At 40.5% G+C, this 22,858-nt stretch overlaps 1 protein-coding gene across 4 annotated transcripts in view; it reads left to right on the forward strand.

Moving 5' to 3' along the window:
• The window catches only part of PTPRB (protein tyrosine phosphatase receptor type B), a 69,169-nt gene that overhangs the window by 22,941 nt on the left and 23,370 nt on the right, over nucleotides 1-22,858 (forward strand). For 3 of the 4 annotated variants that reach the window (XM_055807464.1, XM_055807465.1, XM_055807467.1), the window contains 15 exons: nucleotides 369-647; nucleotides 1,021-1,278; nucleotides 2,860-3,123; nucleotides 5,546-5,815; nucleotides 7,658-7,918; nucleotides 10,030-10,296; nucleotides 11,598-11,861; nucleotides 12,856-13,119; nucleotides 14,073-14,336; nucleotides 15,696-15,959; nucleotides 16,850-17,119; nucleotides 17,830-18,093; nucleotides 18,978-19,241; nucleotides 19,623-19,904; nucleotides 21,052-21,330. In XM_055807464.1, the coding sequence (XP_055663439.1) occupies nucleotides 369-647; nucleotides 1,021-1,278; nucleotides 2,860-3,123; nucleotides 5,546-5,815; nucleotides 7,658-7,918; nucleotides 10,030-10,296; nucleotides 11,598-11,861; nucleotides 12,856-13,119; nucleotides 14,073-14,336; nucleotides 15,696-15,959; nucleotides 16,850-17,119; nucleotides 17,830-18,093; nucleotides 18,978-19,241; nucleotides 19,623-19,904; nucleotides 21,052-21,330 (4,014 nt within the window). The remainder of the gene's footprint in view (nucleotides 1-368; nucleotides 648-1,020; nucleotides 1,279-2,859; nucleotides 3,124-5,545; nucleotides 5,816-7,657; nucleotides 7,919-10,029; nucleotides 10,297-11,597; nucleotides 11,862-12,855; nucleotides 13,120-14,072; nucleotides 14,337-15,695; nucleotides 15,960-16,849; nucleotides 17,120-17,829; nucleotides 18,094-18,977; nucleotides 19,242-19,622; nucleotides 19,905-21,051; nucleotides 21,331-22,858) is intronic. The other variant, XM_055807466.1, reaches the window with a different exon arrangement.

Here is a 22,858-nt window from a genome sequence, read left to right on the forward strand (position 1 = left end):
GTTGTTACAGTTTTACTATCAGCAGATTTCTGAGCTTGTTACATACATCTACAACTAGAAGTATTTTCCTACATGTGTGTGGTGTTTGTGTGTGTGAGAGTGAGTGTGTACACATATGCACAAGTAACATTTCTGAATTCTGCAGGACTCTGGACATGTTTCAGTGATACGATGTTTATAAATAGAAAGACAAAGGCTTTTCGAAAAGTATTGAGCATGATGATGATAAAGGAGAGTTCAGAAGGTTTTTTGTGCTGCTGTCTAAAACATCAGACAGTCCCGGTGCAAAAATCACTAGTTTATGTTTTCTGTTGGTTTTTTTTGTTGTTGTCTTTTTTTTTTTTTTTTTTTTTTTTTTTTAACTACAGATCCTTTACCACCACCTCGAGTTGAAATTAATAAGGAAAAAGCTACACTTACAAGCTTGCAGGTTCAGTGGGATCCTTCCCCAGGAAAGGTGGACTTGTATAACCTAGTATTATTTGATCATGAAAATAAAAAGATACAAGAAGTCTCTGTACCAGGAAGTATTTCAAAAACAGAATACACATTTTCTAGTCTCATCCCTGGGAATAAATACAATGTTGTCCTCAGCGCAGCTGCTGGAAATAAGACTACCCCAGAACTTCACACAAGTGGATCTACTGGTAGGAGTTCTTTTACTGTAGTTCATCTAAATAAAACCATTTAACAGTGTTTTGCGGTTCTGCATTTTGAAATTAACAAATATATCTAACTCTTCTACCTGGCGAGATATATATATATATATTATATGTAAGTATGTATTGATTATAAGTAGAAATAAACAAAGCATGAATCTCTGACTAACATAAAAGAGAGTTTTTTGCTAAGGATGGAATTTTTTTTAATGTTTTTATGAAGTATTTGGACATAAATTTGGTGTTGGGTTTTCACTAACCCTAAAGAAACTCAACATATTTCAAAAGTAAATCTGTTTAAAATTGCTGAAATTGTGGCGATAACCATTAGGCCTTAAGCATGTGGGTTTTGTTCCAACAGTGCCATCCCCTGTGAAAAATATTCAGGTCACTGTCAAGACAGACACTATCCATGCTTCATGGTCTCCTGGCTCTGGCCACGTGGATTCTTACAGGCTGGTGTTAACGGATAATCATGTCCCAGTTCATGAGATTCACCAAGAAGATCCTCTGACTTCCTACAGTTTTTCAGGACTTACAGCAGGCCACCTGTATAACCTCTCTATCATAACCCAGGCTGCAGGACTGGAGAGCAGCAGTTCTCAAACAGTCAGGACAGGTATGATTTCAGAATTTGTCACAACAGAACAAGAAGCTAAGGCCATAATCTAATAATATTACAGTCGATTTTTCAGAATAATAAATGATTCATGTTCCAAGTGTATGTTCCCAGACTTCAGTGGCTGAATTACCCTTGGCAGGTGTTTCTCTCCAAAGGCTATAGAGGGAGTTAGAGACACCATACGCTTATTCAGCTCCTGAAGTTAGCACTGCAGCAAAGTTAGTGGCTAAATCAGCTTGTAGGGTGTCTGCAGCGAGCTTAGCTGCACTGCTTAATGTAGGCAGCTCCATTAAACGTGAAGTTAGGTATTAACAATCTGAGCCTAGGTGCCCTGGTATCATCTTCCATCTGTGGAACAGGTTCATCTAGCTCCTGTACAAACTTCTTCAGTGAACAGAGGCAGTGTGTAGTCTGCTTATTTTACAGTACTGAAGACAGTTTATCTCCATGATTCTTACTTAGCTGAATGGGAGATGTAGAGCTTGTGAGTTTTGCAAAAAAATATTTTCTGTGATTTTTTTTTTTTTTTGATTGCAAAATAGCTCCAGTTCTGAAAAGGAAGTGGGGAAAAAAAATGTAGAGCAGGTTAAGAACTTTAAAATTGAATGGGTTTTTGGGGTTCTTTTTTTTGTTTGTTTGTTTTTATTTTTTACAGAGAAATACTGATTCACAGAAACAGAGTTTTAGAAATTATTTTGGGGGGAGGGAGGTTCTTCAGGGTAGAGTTCTGTGGTCATACAGAGGAAGATAAGATGACATCCTACTAGACTTCAATGGTTAAAACACTCATGTAAACAAAACCAGGGTCATGCAGTTGCTTTCCTAATTTCTAGGAAACATGAGGTACAGTTTCTGCTACAGAAATCTCACCATGTAAACATAATTTAATATCAAGTGAACAATATTGTGGTGTCTAGGGCACATAGATGACTGCTGTTGTCACCTGGCACTGGTTGTTCTGGGGATTATATTCTTGCTTAATTTTATTTCTTCAGAATTTTTTATTTCTTCTTGTTGTGGGGTGTAAGAACTTTAAATCTCACAGGTTTTCTCAGGGTGCAGAAGCACTTCATCTAGCTTGCAGTGAGGTCCTCCATTTCAGTACCCAGCATGCCCAGAGCCTGAGAAATTATGCTTTTCTTTTGGTAGAGCATTTGAATAAAGGAGTTGGATTCCAATCCCTTCTACACTGGTGTAAATCAGGCATAGCTTCAATGATGCTGTAGGATTTACCAAAATGCACGCAGACGTCTCTGTTCTTAGGAGCATGTACCTGGTCTGTTTTATAGTGAGCATGACTAGTGTGAATGCAGACATAGCTAACAAATTTTGTATTCTGTGAAACAAGAGTGGGCATTGTGAGAGGTGTCACTCTCAGCAGTAGAATATCTTAAACAGGGCTGGGTTCGGTTTCACTGTAACCAGAATTTGCCCTTTCACTGTTCAGGCACAATCATTCATACTCCATCTGACATAACTATTCAAAAGCAGAACTTAAGTATTGTAGTTTGGAGGCAGCAGGTCGTACACATTCTCTGCTGGAAATATTTTATTCTTTTTCTTATTTTCTATTTTTAGCCCCAGCCGAAGTCTTAGATTTGACGGTGACTAACGATGACAGCTTAGATGCTTTAAAAGTTCAGTGGAGAAGACCTTCAGGAAACCTCAATTTCTATAATATCACTCTGTCTCATCTTGGATCAGTTAAAGAAGTCAAAACTCTACAGCCACCGGTTACAGAGACTCACTTTGACAAGCTAACTCCAGGACGTCTTTATCAGGTTACTGCCCGCACAATCAGTGGTGAATTGTTTACTGATCGGATGGCAACTGGCAGAACATGTAAGTCTTTTGCTTCAGTAAGAACATTGTAACCAATGCTATTTTTGCCTACACTGGCCTTGTAGAAAATCATTGTAGGAGACAAAATTATTTGGATTTCAGGGAAAATAAGATAAAGAGCACAATACTGTTCCAGGAGTACCCTTTCCTGACTCTCTGGCAACAGTTAATCTGGCAGCCAAACCCACCTTCAGCATAGCTTGGGAGCAGGAAACAATAACGCATTTTGGACCTTATAGTTGTGTGAATCTCTTACAAAACTGTTCCACACCACTACACTTCTGACCAACTTTGTTATCTTGAATTCAACTCAGCATAGTATATAAAATGTATTATATCATGGGGAAGTCTGCTTGTATCAAATTGTTAACAGATTTTTAAGTAATTTTGAAAGGTCTAATATTACCTCTTGCTCCAAATACAAATCTACAAATAGGAAAAGATTAGGTCTCGGCTTTCTTTAGTACCAACAGCATGGATTAAGGAAGGCATGTGGCAGCCTGGGTAGAGCTGGGTTATGATTTTTTTAATCTTCTTTTAGAAGTATAATTTTCTTTCACATATCTCTTGTATGAGTTCTGAACCTGAAAAATGCTGTCATGATACTCCCACAGCGTTGCTGGTCACAGAGCCATGTCATCTTCTCCACACCAGCCTAGCCCAGGCAGAATTTAGATAGGAAAAAATATGTAAGTGGGTGAAGAATACATATATAAATTGCTAGTAGACTCAAAGCCAAGAAATATAAAATGTGTGTGTGTGAGAGAGAGCAGAGTATCTATTTTAGAGAATATTTATCATCTACAACTAAACTTGTGAAAGGCACATCCTTGACATATCTAGCTGCTACCCCGTTCTCATGCAGACTGGAAGAGACCTGAGAAGCCTTTCAGGTCCAAGAAGGACAAAGCTGGACTGGTTATATGCATGTCTTTTTTGTTTGTCTAGCCTACCATTAAAGATCTTAAAAGATTCCCATTTCTGTCTGAAGGGAGAGCTTCAGGCCCTCACTCAAACCACTGACCCTCAGATCTGTGACCTAGACCCAGTACTTTCAAAGCTGAGGATGTAGAAGTCCCGTTTCCAAGGATGCTGATCATGTGCAGTTCCTTCCCTTGACTTTTCCATAGGTACCAAGAGTTTTGAAAACAGAGTCACTTCAGCAGAAGCTTTGTGGCCTAAAGATCCATTTGTAGGTCCAGGCAGTCAGGTCTACAGGTACTGAAGGGGTTAAATTCTTAGGATTCCTCTGTAACTCACAGAGAGAGCTGGGTGCCAAGACTATAATCCACATCACTCTGTGCTGAGAGGGTGCCAAACCAGCAGCAGAAGCTGCTGAGAAGTGTTATGGTAAGGAATATGGACATTTCAGGGACTGAAACTTATGCCATAAGGGTGTAATGATGTCCAGCCAGGCTGACAAGGCTGAACGTTATCTGTTGTGATGTAAGTACACCCATGCTTCCTAAGAAAACAGCGCTTAGATCCACTCGCTCAGCAATTCAAACGTATCTCCCATATTCACTGGCATGTGGGAGATCTAGGTTTGACACCCAGCTATGTCTGTGGGAAGTGACACTGGCAATTATTTTGTGGTGCTAGTAGAAATCTCTCAGTCCTTTACTGAGCAATTAAGCTAAGCCAGAGAAAACACGAGAGCATGATTCTAGCCTTGCAGTTTACAGCTAATACTTGTTGATGGTCTCAGGGCTCCAATGCTGATCTCTGAGGATCTTAACACTAAGTTATAGGTATCCTAACCTAAGTATCTGCATCTGTCTTCCAGTCTCCGTTTGTTATGGTTAATATTTAATTATTCCATGAAAATCACAAGAGCTTCAGTGGTCCAGTGTGACTTGCAGCAGTAGGGCAGGAAGGCTGAGCATGTAAATTCGGGACCCTTGAAGCGGAGGACAGGACAGAGTGGAGGGTTTAACGGACCTCTGAAACTTGGTGCCTTACAGCTCAGAGGGACTAGGATATGCAAGGTCTTTACACAAGAAGCCATCAGACTTTGCATTTCTGCTGCTGAGAACAGAATTTGGCTCATAGCAAAGGAAGCTTTGGCCATAGCTTTGAATAATTGATTGACAGTTTCTAGATGAACTTAAGTCCAGGAAAAAACTGGGAAGCTAACTGAAAACTGCAAGATGATCTGAGAAGTCCATGGTGGAGATTTTTCCTGCACCAAGAAGGGTTCCCCATTTCTGGTGTCAGAAACCGACAGTGAGTGATTTGAGTGGGGAAGAGTAAAAATTGTCTTTAAAATGAATGCCAACCTTTGTAACAAGATACGCCACGTTCCTCTAACTGATCCAAGTATTTCTAGAAAAAGCTATGCTGCGAGACAGGTTTTGCCAGTGCTCAGTTGCACCTTACCAGAAATAACCCACTTGAGAATTACTCCCTCAATCTATTTCAGTTCCCCACAAAGTTTCTGAGCTGAGAGCCGGTGGTGGTGGCTGGCTGCGGTCCCTGCGAGTGAACTGGCTGCCCCCTGCGGGAGACTGGGAGAGGTACCACCTGCTCCTGTGGAACCGCTCGGCCCTGGTGCTCAACACCACCCTCGAGAAGGACACCACGGAGTACCTCATCCACGACGTGGGCCTCATCCCGGGGAGGCAGTACAGCGTGGATGTCATTGTGGAGAGTGGGGATTTGCAGAGCAAGACTAGCTGCACAGGGAGAACAGGTCAGTGTGCTGATCTGGGAAGTGTGAAAGTGCAAAATGCTCTGCGGGGCTTTGTGGACAATAAAAAAGAATACTTGAGAATCCACAGGTGAACTTCATTATTAACACAGTAAAAAGGAGCTCCCTTGTAAACAACAGAAATAATTATTTTTAGTGGTTTCTGTGAACACTTTCAGGGTTATTTTTGTGGTAAATGTTTTGTTAGTGAAAGTTTTGGAAATTATATCACCACTCTTCATGACTGAGACATTACACTACATGTACAACGTTTCACTGTTATGTTTTGTAATAGATTGTAGATCCTCGATACAGTTCTTCAAAAGAGCAATATAGATCTTCCTGTATTCATCAGTATTTTTGGTGGCAAACTGGTTTCCTTGCCAACCTGTATAAAGAATATCAATGATGTTAACCAAAACTGGCTGAGGTATATGTTAGTGTGGCTGTTCCATAACATCCCAGTTCTTGTTCTTGTGCTCCAGAAAGAAAATGGGATTAGTCTGTTCAAGTCAGCCTTTCCAAAGGAAATCCATATACGCTGCAGGGACATGAGTAGAATTCTTCTGCAGCGTGTTAGTCAAAGCCACGTCTGATTGCTTCAAGCTTAAAAAATAATTGCAACATAACTGTTAATGTTTCTGCTCCATAAATGCAAAATAAGTGCAATTCAGAGGAAAGGAAGACTTGGATGAGGAGTATCAGGCAAGGCTCCAGCCTGAGCCTTATCTCACTGAAAAATGTGAGAGAAGATAGGGCTACTCCTCACCTTTTCTTGTGCTCACCTTTCCTGCTACACACTTACCTGTCATTCCTGTAGGGCTTGATTTTAATAATTTTGTGCAATGACAAGACCAGTAGAAGCTACAGAACTGAAACTTTCTCTAACTTCTAGCCAACTTGATCAGAGCGAGTCACATTCTCTTCTTGCTTACTTTGATATACATTACAAATAGGTTAGTTTCTTATGGTGTTGCTTTTAATTGACACAACTACGCAATTAGAACATGGTCCAATAAATAATATCCAGCAGTGGGTGTTTCACAACTGTGTTTGACCCACAGTCAGGTACATAATGTACCTGTTAAGAAGCATAGGTATTAGGCCCTATTCTGACTTAATTTTCTCTTACTTAAACCCACAATCTTCGAAAGTGAGTTGTGTTTCAATGTAATAGGGACAAAATCGGATCAGGGCACTACATCAGGTAACAGATGCCCTCCGTGTGCATACATGCGCACACACACACACAGGCACACACACAGAAATTCACTGATCAGATTCTTTCTTTTATACCACTGTAAGTTCAGATTGTCTCCCAACTTGACTGAGATACGAACCAGTGCAAAATCAATGTCACTGATCCTGTAATTTGCATTCTTGTTTGTTATAGCTAAATTGGCGTAGGTCTGGTTTATGGTACAAATGTTTTATATCCCTGTCTAGCACCCACAGTTCAAGAGGAAGCTCACTGTCTTTGCAGCATTTCCATTCGTACTAAAATATAAATCCTGACATAAGTTTAAACATAAGCATTACAGCCATAATGTATTGCTGAAGTCTGCTGCTACAGCCCTTTACTGAAAGAGTAGTACAAATACTAGATATTAATAATATAGATAATAATAGTATTATCTATAATATATAATATTATAGATAATACTAATAGTACAAATACCAGAAGACTGGCTTCTTAGAGATAGGTAAAGAATCTCCTCTTGATTACAAATAGTCTGTTGCTGTCCCATTTCTGTCTTATGGAACATATTCTTTACAGCAGCTTGAGCTATAGCATGTGTGTTCGCTACAAAGTCCTGTTCTCATGATATTTGTGTACTTTTACAGCTCCAGAGCCTGTTCTCCATCTCCGTGTGAAGCATGCTAATGAATCTTCACTTAGTGTCATGTGGATGACACCTGTTGCAGAATGGGACAGCTATGTGGTTTCACTGGGAGACAGGGATCTTACTGTCATAAAAAAAGGACTTGCAAAAGAAGCTAAGGAATTCACTTTCACTGACTTGGTACCTGGAAGAAAATACACAGCTACCATCACTACCATTAGTGGGATTTTAAGTAACTGGACTTCAGTGGAAGGAAGAACAGGTATCATCTTATCAGACTATTTTAATCTTTACTTCTGTTAACCTTTAACAACCTTCTTTGCGTTTTAGTGACCTGAATGAACTCAGTTTCTAAATCTCAAAAGTTTTGAATTTACGTTTGTTTCCTCAATAGAAATGTTACGTTTCTAAGTCTCTTATTTCTGCCTGTCAGTTATCTTGCAATATTTATTTAAGGTTTTGGGGAAATGGGTATGTAATTCCTGGCAAAACGGTTTCCTGAAATATTATGTCAGGTCTGATCAATCTACGTTAGCACGATATTCCACATAAGAAGAAAAATTTTCACTGGGTATCTTTAGGGAGGTCATTTCCTTCATTCAAAGCATTCATCATCTGGAGGAAAAAAACCCACCATCATACAGGAAAACATTGCTTTAGGGGGAACATTCCAAGGTTGACAGACACAAAACATATGTGACCTTGAAAATGCGTTTTCAATCTCTCCGCTCTTCTGATTCCAGAATCTATCTGTCACTTAGGATGACTGTGACACAAGGAAGGTCCCATTCCCACCCCCTGCAGGGTGCTAATTTTGTGCATGTGTGCAAGTTTTAAACCATATGTGTTGCTTTACTCTGTTTGGATTATGCATTCTCCAGTGCAAGCAAAGTCCTGAAATGTAGCTCTGGTCTGGCACAGCACAGGGAAAAACAAGCTGCTGGTGTCTGAATCTAGTCATGGCTATGGCTTGATAGTGGTCTGTCCTTACATGTTGTGACTCCTTCCACAGGAAAAATTTGACTTACACTTTCATTTCTCTGCTATGTGATTAGATAGCTGGGATTTCATTTCTTTCTGCCTTATGCCCCTTTAGAAGGCCTATTCAGGTATAAAGTTTGCAGTGTCCCACTTCGCTAGTATGAACCAATACTTGAAAATACATCAGGCAGGGATAGTGTGTTAACATGACATTCAGTGATGAAGACTGAATATCAGTTAAATTGAATGTAGGTCTTAATAAGCATTCCAAACCCCTGAATCTTCTTTGCAGTAGGACGGCTTACTAGGCTTGTAAAATACTGTTGTAATATGACAGAAGTAGGTCTTAGATGCATCCCAGGTTGGTCATCTTTAGCACAGAAATGTGGCACTTCATTGTCTTGTTGGAGCTTACTGTGTCATGACAGCATTATAAAACATGTGGGATTTTTGATTCAGTTTTTTATCAACATAACATTTTTTCAGCTATGTGCCTAATTTTCTACCTTTCTTAAATGATTGCAAATTCAGTACTATGTGTGCAAAAAGGCCGATATAAAATGAGATGGAACTTGCAGTTGCATTTGATAAAGTTAGTGTTCTTTATTTCAGTTGTGCTTGGTCGTGTAAGCAGAAATACTTAGAAAGAAGTAACTGTATTTCCTTACTTTGACCAAATGCTGTCAAATTAAAGAAAAAAATATTTTGGGTAAAATTTGTGCTAGATATTACGTGCCTTTTTGTTCTTTCTTTTTCCTTTTTAATCTGGCAAGTTCACCAGCTTATACTTAGAGAAATGTTCCGTTTGCTTAACAATTAATTCATCTTTTGATGCTAGAAAAGTTAGTATCCTGCAGATCTTCTGACATAAAATTAAAACCAAAACCATCCATCTCAGTTACCCCCAAAATTAAAGGGTCTGACACTTTGCTGATGTGTAATGACTATGCCTGAGGTATTCATCAAACTAGTTTGCCATTCAATAGGAATGAGAGACAATGAATAGGAGAGGAAAGGGAGAAAGTCACAGACTCTATTTGAAATAGTCATCAAAAAAACCGACTGATTTCCTAAATTGATGGCTCTTGTTTAATGATATTTATGAAATGCTATCTCCTCCAGTTCCCTGATCTTGAACCATTTTAGCCTGAGAAAAGCTGTACTAAAGCCTGAACGACCTTTCTGTGCCTTAGATAGTTTCCCATAGACCACATCCCATCAGACAGGAAGCAGTCCACAGTTAGATTATTTTTAGCCCTGTTGAGTCTGGCTGCAAATTGGAATGTTCTTTTGATGCACTTCCTCAGTGTGACTAAACTTGGGTTATTTGGGGGATTTTGTTTTGGTTTATTTTGTTTCTCCTCAGTAACATTATGACAATTTTCTTTGCAGTGCCAGCCCAAGTGACTGGTCTGACCGTGGCAAGTCAGGGATCAACCAACAGCTTGTTCACCAACTGGACAAGAGCACTGGGAGATGTAGACTCATACCAAGTGCTACTGATTCACGAGAATGTTGTCATTAAAAATGAGACTGTTCCCAGTGAAACCAACAGATACCACTTCTATCCCCTGAAACCTGGAGGACTCTATTCAGTTGTTGTCACCACTGTCAGTGGTGGGATATCTTCAAGGCAAACGATCGCAGAGGGGAGGACAGGTAAAAAGGAAAATACTCCATCATGTCTTTTGTCAGTTCCTAAAAAGCTGAATTTGTTAAAGGGAATGGTCTTATGATTAAGCCACTGCACTGAGAATTCAGAAACACAGGAATTTCAGCCATACAATTCCTGTGTATGACCACAGACATACTGTGGATCCAGATTCATATTAATGTATCTTTGGGGAGCTAACAGCTCTGCCTACAGGAGGAACTCTGTAGAGCAGGATCACTCTGAGTGAAGACAAAAATATGCCCTGAGAGGGCTGTACAGCTGTGGTGGGTGAATCACTCCTTTGGAAGGGACTTTCTAGTTCCATTGACTAGATGGCAGCCTAGGGTGATTGGGTGCAAATTAGCTGCCTAAAGGTGGTGGGATGAATTTGTGTCTCAGTCTCTCATGACACATTCTTTTTTCCAATCCAATATTAAAGGATGTCCACCAGTGCTAATTACTTACTATGAAGCCCTTCTATACTGCATAGGACAGGATGTACTATTGTGTCAAAATCTGTAAGTTTAATGACTCATGAAATGTAATACCAGTCCTTTGGATATTTAGATAGGTGAAACTGCCCTGTGCTGTCAATTTTTCCCTCTTTTATGTGAATCTGGCAAAGGCTGGGCATTCTGCAGTTGGCTCCAATGTTCTTCTTGAAAACAACTCCTCTCAGTTTAAAAAAAAAAACAACAAACAATTGGAGAAGAATAACGTTAAAAGGCTTAAAGTACATAAACATATTTTGTAAAATCTAGGGGGTTTGACTCTGACAGCTGCTGGCCAGCCCCTCTTCTGAGGTAAATCAGTTTAGTTTATCAGAGTCCGGTGAAAATGTGGCAGCTCATTATGATTAAGGTAATCATGATAATTCTGATGATAGTTTTGTACTTGAGTGATGATGGTTCTGGCAATGTGAAACCTTTGAGCTCACTTTGCTGGCCTGAAAAAAAACTTGCATTCATGTTTTGGCCACTAGGCGTCAGAGAACTCATTGTAAATGAAACATATTCTGCTATGGGCCTGAACTTCATACAAGCCTCAGTAGTTTTTGCTATTACTGATGAATGGCAATTTGAGAGGGTAACTCATCTTCTGGGATTTTAGAAGTGCTGGGGTCAGGTCACCAAAGACAATTTCCTTCACTGTATCCAAAAGAGCAGATGAGTACTGCTGAGTGGGAGTCAGTGCAGAGCTTCTCAGGACTCCCAGACTGCTTATTTTGCGGAGTGGCATTCCAGGCATTCTCACAACAGGAATTGGCTAGTTAAAGCTCTTCTGGTTTTTCCTTTTTGTTGCACAGTTCCTTCCAGCGTGACTGGAGTAACAGTAAATAACTCAGGTCGCAGTGACTACCTCAGTGTTTCTTGGCTGCCAGCTTCTGGAGATGTAGACAGTTATTTGGTAACGCTCTCTCACGATGACCAGATTGTTCAGACTCTCACCATTTCCAAATCCTTCAGTGAATGCTCCTTCAGCAGCCTCACTCCTGGGACGCTTTACAATGTGATGATAACCACAAAGAGTGGGAAGTATGAAAATTATTCCTTCAGCCAGGAACGAACAGGTAAAGAGAGCCTCTGAGTAAATCCAGTCCCCATAACTACTTGCTATAGCTGTTATCAATGATCTATCTACATCTGACTAAACTAGGATGGAGTAAGGGTTGGAGGGTCAAACCATAAAATTACAGCTTTACAGGCTTAGTTTTATTCTTATGCCCCTACTGCTGCTTTATGTCATACAAAGTTACTTTAGCATGAGTAAAAGTCATGTATCAGTCCTTGTAAGTGAGCAGAAATCATGTATCAGTTTTGGCTCAAATGCATTTTCCCCTCTACTTAACCCCTCTGCTTGGGTCTTCAAGTATATCCCACAGAGCATCCCCAAAAAAGTTATTCAAACACTGAAAGAATGGGATAGGATAGGCTAACTACTAAAATATTAGTAAGGTGTGACATAGATTAGTAACACCCATGTCTATTGGTTTTTGTCACATAACACACATCTGTGGTTTTGGTTGTGCAATATTCAAGGAGATTTTTACAGGAATAGAGAAATTTCAGAGAAGCGTGACAGTAACGATGGAAAACTTTTTAGAACTTCCTCGAAAATTGAAAAGGCTGAGACTTTTCACTTGGTAAACCAGTAGAATAAAAGAATGACAGTAATGGGTGTTAAAACGACAAAGAGTATCAAATTAGTGCAGTTTTAGTCTTCTCTTTATGTTTAAGTGAAAATCCAAGGGACAGGCATTTGTATGAGGAGAAGCAAAATCAGGATTAATGTGAACCTTTGGAATTCACTGCTGTAAGCAAAACTGACCAAGTTCCAAAAGACCAAAAATTGGAAAGACAAACCATTGTCATATGATGTAAAGCAGCGTGGAAACTGCAGTTACTATTTTAGAGGGTAGAGTATTGCTTAAATCCACATTGTGGTCTTTTTGCAACTTCCTCAGAAAAGTCTGGTAATTACCACAAGTATAGTCTACTGCCACAGCTCCTGTTACTTCAGGAAGTTGCCGCTTTCTGAATCTTTAATTGTATTTTTTCTTTCAGTCCCTTCCAGTGTTCAGGGACTTACTGTCAGCAATTCAGCCAGAAGTGACTACTTGAAGGTGTCCTGGTTACACGCCTCTGGATATTTTGATAATTATGAAGTGATCATCAAGAACAACAATGATTTCATCCAAACAAAAAGTGTCCCAAAGGATGAAAATGAATGTGTGTTCACTAATCTGGTCCCAGGGAGGCAGTACAGTGTCACGGTCAGCACAAAGAGTGGGAAATACGAAACTAGTGAAAGGATCTATGGAAGAACAAGTAAGTAAACACCCTGGAAACATCCTGAGACACTCCAGGATTTTTTTCTATTTACCATACTTAGGCTCAAAGATCTCATATGATTTTAACATAGAATACTTAGTGTGAATCTTTGAATGTTTGTCGTTCCAAATATGGAAAGCAGAATTTGTTTATGACCAGTGTTTAAGTTACAGATGTATAGAAATTAAAAGAAGAGACTTGTGCTGTGAAATTGGAAAGCAAATCCTGAAACTTGGAAAACTGAAAAACAGATTTCCCCATAAGCTTAGTATTAATGCTTAAACTGTGCCCGAATGTACAAGATAGTTTTTTCTGGTCGTGGAAATGTATAAGAAAGAAGATAGACTAGACCTCACTCTACTCAAATTACCCAAAGAATCGGAGTTGGAGAACATGGGGCAAAGATGGTAAGGTGGCTAGTTGTGAGCCAGCAGGAATTTGGATGCAATCCGCCTGTCTTCACCTGTCACTACATGTAAGTTAATGAGTCATGCTAAGAAACAAGAGTTTTTTAACACAGATGTAGCACTGGACAAAAATAACTGACCTGTGTCTGGCAGGAGTTGGGAACTGCGCATGTGATGTTGCATCATGTAGATTGCCTCAGGTCTCCCATAGTTCAGGTCTGTTTGCACTTCATTTGTTGGTACATGCAGATCCTGCTCAATTTTTGTTGGCTATGCAAACTCCTTGCAAGCTCTGTTGTTGTTTGTTCATTATTTTTATGCTGATAAATTGTGGACTTTCTGTTTTGAAATGGGACCTTCCAGTGTTAGATATGGTACAAACCACAAACAGCAACCCTTGCAAATAAGTGCAGTCTACTGCTTTTCCTAGGGAACTGAATGAAAAGTTTTAGCTCAGGAGCATGGCTTCAGAGCTATTATCTTCTTGCTGTGACCTGGTAATAAGTACTGAGAAGTTTCCTGTCTGTCTTCTCATCTCTTCAGTGCCAGAGTCAGTGAAGGAACTGACTCTTAGTAATAGGAGCACAGAAGATCTGCAGGTAACTTGGTTAAAGGCTGAAGGGGATGTTGATAAATATGAGATTCAGCTCCTCTTCAATGATATGAAGATCTTCCCACCCATTTTCCTTGGGAACACCGTTGAGGAGTATTGGTTCACAGCTCTGACTCCAGGACGTCTATACAAAATTCTTGTCTTGACCATCAGTGGAGATGCACAACGTGCTACTTTCATAGAAGGCCTGACAAGTAAGAAATAATGTGGTATTTAAAATGTGTTGAGGCTTCTCTAGAGGAAAGAATGAGTCACAGAAAGTCAAGGGTGAGCCACAATCTTATTTGAGCTCCTGTAACACTGACAGGACATAAAGACAGCAGATCTCATTGAAAATCACACTGGTACTTCAGCCAACTTGATCTGCACTTAATAAACAAATGTCACAGTTACCAATATCTGATTGTTGGCCGATAATCTGATTTGTTGCATAGGAATGGTAATGAAATGTTAGCGTTTGGGTTTTTGTTATTCCCATTGTCGTGGTTTAGCCCCATCCAGCAACTATACCATGCAGCTGCTCTTTTACTCCCTACCCCCTCATCACGCCCAAGAGATGGGGAAGACAGTCATGAAAAAGGTGAAACTCAAGAGTTGAGATAAGAACAACTTAATAATTGAAATTAAATAATAATAATAACAACAACAACAGTTGTAATGAAAAGGAGGGAGAAGGAGAGAGGAATAAAATCCAAAGAGAAGGAGGGAAAAAATAATCCAAGTGATGCACAATACAATTGCTCACTAGCCACTGACTGATCAATGTCCAGACAGTCCCCAGGCAGTGGTTGGCTGGCCATGGCAAACTCCCCCCAGTTTATATACTTAGAATAATGTTCTATGGTAGGGAATCTCTCTTTGGCCAGTTCAGGTCAGCTGTCCTGGTTGTGTCCCCTCCCCATTTCTTGTGCCCCTCCAGCCCTCTCGTGGCAGGGCCTGAGAAACTGAAAAGTCCTTGACTTAGTATAAACATCACCCAGCAACAACTTCAAACATCATTGCATTATTAACACTTTTCTCTCGCCAAACCCAAAACACAGCACTGCACCAGCTACTAAGAGGAAAATAAACTCTATCCCAGCTGAAACCAGGACACCTACGTATGCCAGTTGTTTGTTTAGTATCTCTAGGTAAATCACTTAAGCTATTTTACACCTCTACCCACCTGACATGAATGGGTGAGATTATAACTGCAAAACAGCTAACTAATTTAAGTCTAAATAAAGAGATTTGATTTTCTGAGATGTTTCTAAAGTATTATTTGGAGAAGAAGGAGGTTTTCCAGATAAACGAACATATAAATTTTTTCCATTTTATTTATATTTTCCTTACTGTTGTTCCTGTAAACATAGACTTGCTTTTCTAAAATGGCACAATCCTACACAAATGTCTTCAGCTTTACTTGTGTTTACCCATGACTGAAATTACTTGTACCTGTAAATGCTCTTTGCCCTTTGAATTGTTTGCTGTGGCTATAAAAAAGTAGGAATTGAAAAAGTCTGAATCAAACAGGAAACTTGTGAGCAGGTGCCTTTGTGTTCCCTTTTTTGCAGTTCCAAGTGTGGTCAGAAACATTCATGTGTCACCTAATGGCATGACAAACAGCCTGAAAGTGAGCTGGACTCCTGGAGGTGGAGATGTTGATTCCTACACAGTGACTATATTTCAGCAAAACCATCAGCTTGATTCCCAGAGTGTCTCTAAACATGTCTCTGAGCACACGTTTCACAAGTTGGAAGCTGGGGAGCAGTACCAGGTGGTGGTGCAATCTAACAGTGGCACCTTGCACAACAGCTTAGCAGCTTTTGGGAGAACAAGTACGTTTCTTTTGAGACAAGGAGCAAGTTGCATTATGTATTCCCAGAAGCTGACCCTTATGTAATGTTTATGAACACACCATTGGGTATGGGGACACCCAGGCGCACGAGAAGGTTTCATCTCAAAGAGCATTTGAGTCCTTACTCTTGCAGACACTTAGTCATGGGTCTGTTAATACCAGCGAGATCTGGCACGTCAGTAGCTCTGCCTGGGTGAATGTGTGTCAAATTCAAGTCCCCAGCCCAAAATGTGCCTTCACAGGATGCATGCAGTTCCATTCCTCCCCAGTCCTATGCCTGTACCCATCTGACAAATACATCTGCAGGGTTCCCTGTAGTCAGATACTGTGTTCTAGCAGAACCCATTGCATGGTCAAGGCTTGTTTAACAATGTATTGCCCCAATATACTGTGTGTGGGAACACACAAAACAGTGGAACACCTGGTTTTTAATCCATTCTCTCTCTTTAGCACCTGCATGCATTTGCTCTGGCCTTGACTTTTGTGCAACAGCTGCTGGCTAACATTTTATGTTCTGTGCCACTATTTTGCACCAATTTACCACTTCTTTATTTTTCAGTTCTTTTTCACATGCCTGCCTTAACCGTTTCAGTCAGTTCATCTCACTCTTTTCTCTCTTCATGGTAATTTGTATGTATCTATTGCTTCTCCATGCCCAGTTCAGATATTCGTGATGCTCTGTAACCTCACCTGATTGTATTTATATCTAGGAATCATTTGCCTGAGTAAATATATGCACAGACATTCCTTTTCCCACAGTAAACATGCAAATGTATGAAGATATTTTCTATTAATTACTCTGTTCACAGTTGTGTATTGAATGGTCCATATTTCTCCTGGTAATGTCTTGCCTTTAATTGTTGTTTCCAGTTCCAGCCTCTGTCCAGGAGTTATTAGCACGTCATGCTTACAGCAGTCATTCCTTGTTAGTAACCTGGCAGAAAGCTCCTGGTGTAGCTGAAAGATACGACATTCTGCTCTTGAATGAGCAAGGAATCCTCCTGAGCAACAAATCAGAGCCAGCTACTGCCAAACAGCACAAATTTGAAGATTTATTGGCTGGCAAGAAGTATAAAATACAAGTTTTCACAGTCAGTGGTGGGCTCTTCAGTAAGCGAGCAGAAACTGTTGGCCGAACAGGTAATTAGAACGTAAAATCATAGAATAGTTTAGGTTGGAAAAGACCTCTAAGATCATTGAGTCCAACCATTAACCCAGGAATGCCAAGTCCACCACTAAACCATCTCAGTTTATTTATAGTTCCCTTAGATATCATTAAATACATGTCTCATCTGTATATCTTGATTCTGGAAATATCCTAGTAGGAACACATTCCAGATGTGTTTTATCTGATATGTGCTTGGTATGTGAATCTGAAATTTTTTAGCATAATAATGTGGCCATGGTTCATAGTAAGGATATTAAACCAAAGTGCTGAATGCTTTCCTCAGTCTGTTATAGAATTACCTGAATGCTTTATTGTCATCAAGTTTTTAATTCACAGTCTCAAGGCTCTTAGCACAGGATTTGATGTGAATGCACACCCCTAAACCTAAAGCCAAGCCTTGCAGTCTTTACTCAGTTAAAGCTTCTTGTAGAAGCTAATGGAGAGTTTTGTGTGAGCACAGGCTGGAGAACCAGGCCTGCTGGGAAATACGAACATTGTATTGAAGAGACTCAGAAGCACTTGATAAATTCGTTCCCCTTGCTTCTGAAAGTTGCTGTTGACAGTACTTAGCTACTTGTGGCTTAATTGAATGTGTTCCAGCCATGGGTTGTTACTTTATTAAAAGTTCAGCTTAGTAGCTAGACACTTTGATATTTACTCTTGCATTTATCCTTCTTTTCAGTTCCAGCAGCTGTTACAAATCTGAAGGTCACAGAGAACACTCCTGACCGACTGTCCTTCAGCTGGACCACCTCGCAAGGGGAGCTTGATTCATATGACATCTTCCTATACAACCCAGACAAGTCCCTTCATGACAGGATTTCAGGAGAGCAGCACCTCCAGCAGTGTTCATTCCAGAACTTGCGGCAAGGCAGGATGTATCGAATGGTGATTGTTACCCACAGCGGAGACCTCACTAATGAGTCGTCTGTCTTTGGGAGAACAGGCAAGAACACATAAGAAAACCACCTGTCTCCTCTGTGTTGCTTATGGTGCTCGTGGGAGACACCAGTGATCTGGTCTGAGCAACTATTAGAAATATCAAAATTGGCTCTTACACAGAAAAAGAATTAAGCAAATAAGAAGGTAAATTCTGAATGATGTCTTTACAACAGAGGAAGTGAAGCAAAGACCTTTACAATAGTTCCCAGGTACTCAGGTCAGGAGAAGGATGTCCAAATACATGCTGCTTAAGCCTTAAAGGAAAACAGCTGTCTCCCACCGTAAAAGCAATATTGGTCTATGAGTGGAAAAGACAAAAAAGCAAAGCAGGTAGGGTTAATTGGTAGACAATCTACCAACGAAATAAAACTTGTTTCCCTTGGAGAGCTTTGCCTGCAGCTCTATGTTTGTTCAGCCACATGTGGGAAGCAGTTTCCTAAGCAGCTCTAGCAGCCCCAACATTGTGAAAATTTATCCTTTAGGCACCATTTATAATTTATAAACATAGACTTGCTTTTCTAAAATGGCACAATCCTACAATGGCTTGTTCTTATGTTGTAAGACTGCCTCTGGACAGCAGTGCACTTTCTTCAGCTACCTCAGAAATTGGATGTTTCCAGACACTGACCAGGAAAAAGCTGCTTAACATTTGGAAAACTATTATAAACGTTTCAGCCTCTTTTTGGGGACAGTGACAGTTCAAAATAAGAAAGGAAACTGTTGAGATATACTTCCTGATACCTCCTGGCTTTTTGGCCACCTGTGATAGCTGTTTAGTTTATTACACAGCTTTCATTAACAGGATAAGGTTCAGGTCAGCTTGATTTTGTTGCTTCTCCTCACCCTAAGGATGTTCTACATAAAGTAATAGTCGTCGTCTTTTTTCAGTACCAGCCCCAGTTGTTGGCCTCAAGGCATCCAACCGAAACATGACAGACAGTCTGTGGTTCACCTGGAGTCCAGCAGCAGGAGATGTTGACTTCTATGAGCTGAATCTTTACAACCCAAATGGGTCACAGAAAGAAACATGGCACAGGAAAGACCTGAAAGAATGGCATTTCCAGGGGCTAGTTCCGGGCAGAAAGTACACGCTGCTTGTGGTGACTCACAGTGGTGATCTGACCAACACAGCAAATGCTGAAGGAAGAACAGGTAAAAGACGCGAAAGCTTTGGGATTTTCATTTAGTCCCATGTGTCAAAATTCATATTAGTTCCCAACAGACTTACTCTGAGTGAGGATTTATTGTAAGAGTCACTGAAAGTGTAAAGATAAAGGATATTCTTAAGCATGTTAAACCATTGCAGTGGGATTTTGTTCAGCACTGGTTTTCTTTCAAAGACTCAGGAATACGTCTGTGAAAGTCACCACCATCAGCACAGATGCAGTAATTGGCTCTGTACATGGGATAATATAAAGCACTTCGTAATGCATGAAGAAATTAATGCATGTTTCATCTTACTTGTTTTTTGTAAAAATTTGTTAATAATATCTTTTTTTTTTTTTTCCCTGTCCCCTCACCCTTTCTGTGCAGCACCCAGCCCTCCTAACACTGTATCGTTTACTGATGTTACCAACACTTCTTTATCAATCACTTGGCTGGGTCCTCCAGACTGGACAGATTATGATGATTTTGAGTTGCAGTGGCTTCCGAAAGATCACCTCACAGTATTCAATCCCTACAGCAGCAGCAAATCTAAAGTACGCATCATCTATGGCCTGCGACCAGGAAGACTCTATGAGTTCAATGTTAGAACTGTCAGTGGTGACAGCTGGAAGACATACAGTCAGTCACAGTCTGCAAGTGTGAGAACGAGTAAGTAAGATTTCCATTGCCCACTAACACTTAGCTGGAGAAGATGCAAAACTGTTAAATCTTATCAATTCCTTTCACAGTCAGTAATTTTCATTAATAAATTCATGAATTAAAGCAATAAATTCAGCTAGATTCTAAGTTCTTTCTGTATGCAAGGTCAACTGTTTAAAGATTGAAAATGGACTGACATTTACAATCTTCACATCCAGTGTGGGGCAGTTTGGTTGCAGAGCCTAAATCAGTTTCAGGGGTAAAATTAGGCTGAACATCCACACTTCTTTGACAGTAGGATACTGAAATAATCAAAATGTTTCTGAATCATCAGACAGGAAGGATGAATGAAACCCTGCTGTACTAGATTTGAAACTGTAATCAGAGTGTTTCACTTCTCTGCGTTTCTGTCCATGTCTGTGGATCCACATCATCTCTAGCTGTCTCTAGCAACCTCAGTTAGCAGGCTGATTTGAAAAAGTGACCTGGAACTGTAAAAATAACTGAGCCTCAGCAAACCCTCATGTCACTTGGGGTAGGATTCAGCTCCAAATCGACATATGTGTTTAATAAGCTGAATAGCTCTTTAGTCTTCATTCAGCGTACTGATTAAAATGAGAGCATATCTACCTCTTTCACCTGTATTTTTTCACTTAAGTGTAGATGTCGCCAACTGAAAGTGAAATCCTATCTCTGTTATGTGTCACGCATTATAAATGGTGCTCCAGTATTACATGGATAGAGCATACTTCTGTAGTATGTTTTAGTAATATGGGCCCACCACATGCTACCCAGGAAACCAGATCAATCATGAGATGACAGATACTGTTGACCACATGTAACTTCCAAATAAGTTGTAACAGTTCTAGAAATCCATTGCTGTGCATTGTTGTTTTTGTTAAGACTTCAGCAAGTAGTTTTGTTTGTTTTCATGATTAATTACCGAAGCTTCACAGCCCTGCTGAAGCTGATGTCACTATCAGGTGGGTAAAATGAGTTAGACAGCGTTGCCTAATAATCAGGCAGCGCACACTTGCAGGAGAAGTGGGAATTCTGGCTCCCAGCCAGATGCAGAATCTAGGGGCTGTAGGGTGAGCAGAGTGTGTGATGCCTGTCCCTTTTCCCACTGAGCTTCAACTTCTCAACGTTCCTCTAGAACCAGACAAGATACAAAGTCTTCATTGTCGGCCCCAGACCTCTACTGCCATTGCATGTTCCTGGACTCCTCCTGATTCTGACTTTGATGGGTATAGCGTCGAATGCAAAAAAATGGACACTCGCGAAGTGGAATTTTCTAAAAGGATAGAAAAAGACAAATCACTGCTTAATATCATGACACTCGTTCCCCACAAGCGATACCTGGTGTCCATCAAGGTGCATTCTGCAGACATGACGAGTGAAGTAGTTGAAGACAGCACCATCACAATGATTGACCGTAAGTGGAATACAGAGTTGCTGCAAAGGGAGGCAGTAAGCAGCAATAAGCAATTGCTTGTGTTGGTTAGACAGCAAAAGGAGTTCTGAACTCCACAGTTGCCAATGTGTGGCACTCATAATCTGGTGGCCAAAAGAGTGAACCTGTCCTTTGGTCCCTGTTGTGACACACAATGCAGGATCTTAACTATATTGCCTCTCGTTACTTTGCCAGCTTATTTGGCTCATTCATGAAGTATGGCCTGAGAATCATGAAAAATTATCCTGTCACTCTGATATTCAGCACCAAAGATGCCCTCATCATCACACACCTTTAATTGTCTTCAAGGTTGCTGCTTGGCTTCCTGTGCCTGCCTCTTTTCCCTCACAGATGGTAGCCATCCTCAGCACAAATATCCATCAGTAAGGACATTGGGTTGTGGTACTGTATCCTCTTTGCACTCTCTGTACACTTTTCTGAGGTGCTACCTGACCAAATCACCTGTAAGAGTTATGCTTGAGAGAGGATCACAGATTCTGTAGCATGTGCTTTGAAACAGCTTGTTCCGTTTCTCCACCCAAAGGCTGCTGGATAGAGGGTAGGAGTAGCATCTGCTGGTGCCTCTGCACTGCCAGGCATCACCATGGTTAACAGCCTCGCATTGCTGTCCCTAGAGCTGCTCCAGTTTGTCCAGCACTGCTGGATCAGTGGTGCAGCCCAGCACAGAGACCTGAACCATTCCAGGGCTAAACTTCTCAAAAATGGCAGGATGGCCAGGAGGCCTGTATTCAGGGATGCCTCTATGGCTGCTTATAAAAAGCCACATTTGTGTGAAATGCTAGATCATAAAAATTATATTTGGTTTGGAAGATAGTGAGCTAAGCTGCAGAGTTCAGTCATTAATGCACCTTCTCCCTGCCCCCATCAATTGCCTTTTAATTGCAACCATGTCATCTCCTTCCTCTACCACAAAGGATGCTACAAATTCAGATGTAGTAAGAGCTAGCTACTCGTGCCACAAGAAGTGAGACTGAGTCCTATTTGAAGGTTAGCTGTTTCACATTTGTTCTTACTGGTTTTGAACTCTGCTGGTCTCTCTGGCTCTGGTTAACACTGGGGGCCCTACCTCAAGGGAACAGAAAAAGTTGCAGCTAGGCTTTGTGGATCTAAGAGGTTCAGCTAAACAACATATAAATGTGTGAATTATTGGTTCTTTTTGCATAATCTAAAACCTTTGAAGTTTAGCCACCTGCTTACTATGTTTCCCATACATGCAATAATAGTTTCAATAATACCGACTTAAAAGATTCAGCGATGTAGATTAAAATCCCCACTTTTGCTGCACTGGTCCTCTGAAGGTTTTTCTGTATGTACTTTGCTTTCCAGTGTACTTCTGCTGTGTCACTGTTCAAGGTATAGCTTTCTATCATATGAAGAATATTTCCTATGGAAATTCTGCAGTCAGTCTGGAAAGTGGTACTCTGTAGTTGAATGCTGTGTCTGGCTGACTCAGAGCTGTTCCTCTGGAAAAGGAAGCAGAAATTTACAT

Source organism: Falco peregrinus, chromosome 6 (assembly GCF_023634155.1).
Source record: "Falco peregrinus isolate bFalPer1 chromosome 6, bFalPer1.pri, whole genome shotgun sequence".
In the NCBI taxonomy this organism is placed as follows: domain Eukaryota; kingdom Metazoa; phylum Chordata; class Aves; order Falconiformes; family Falconidae; genus Falco; species Falco peregrinus.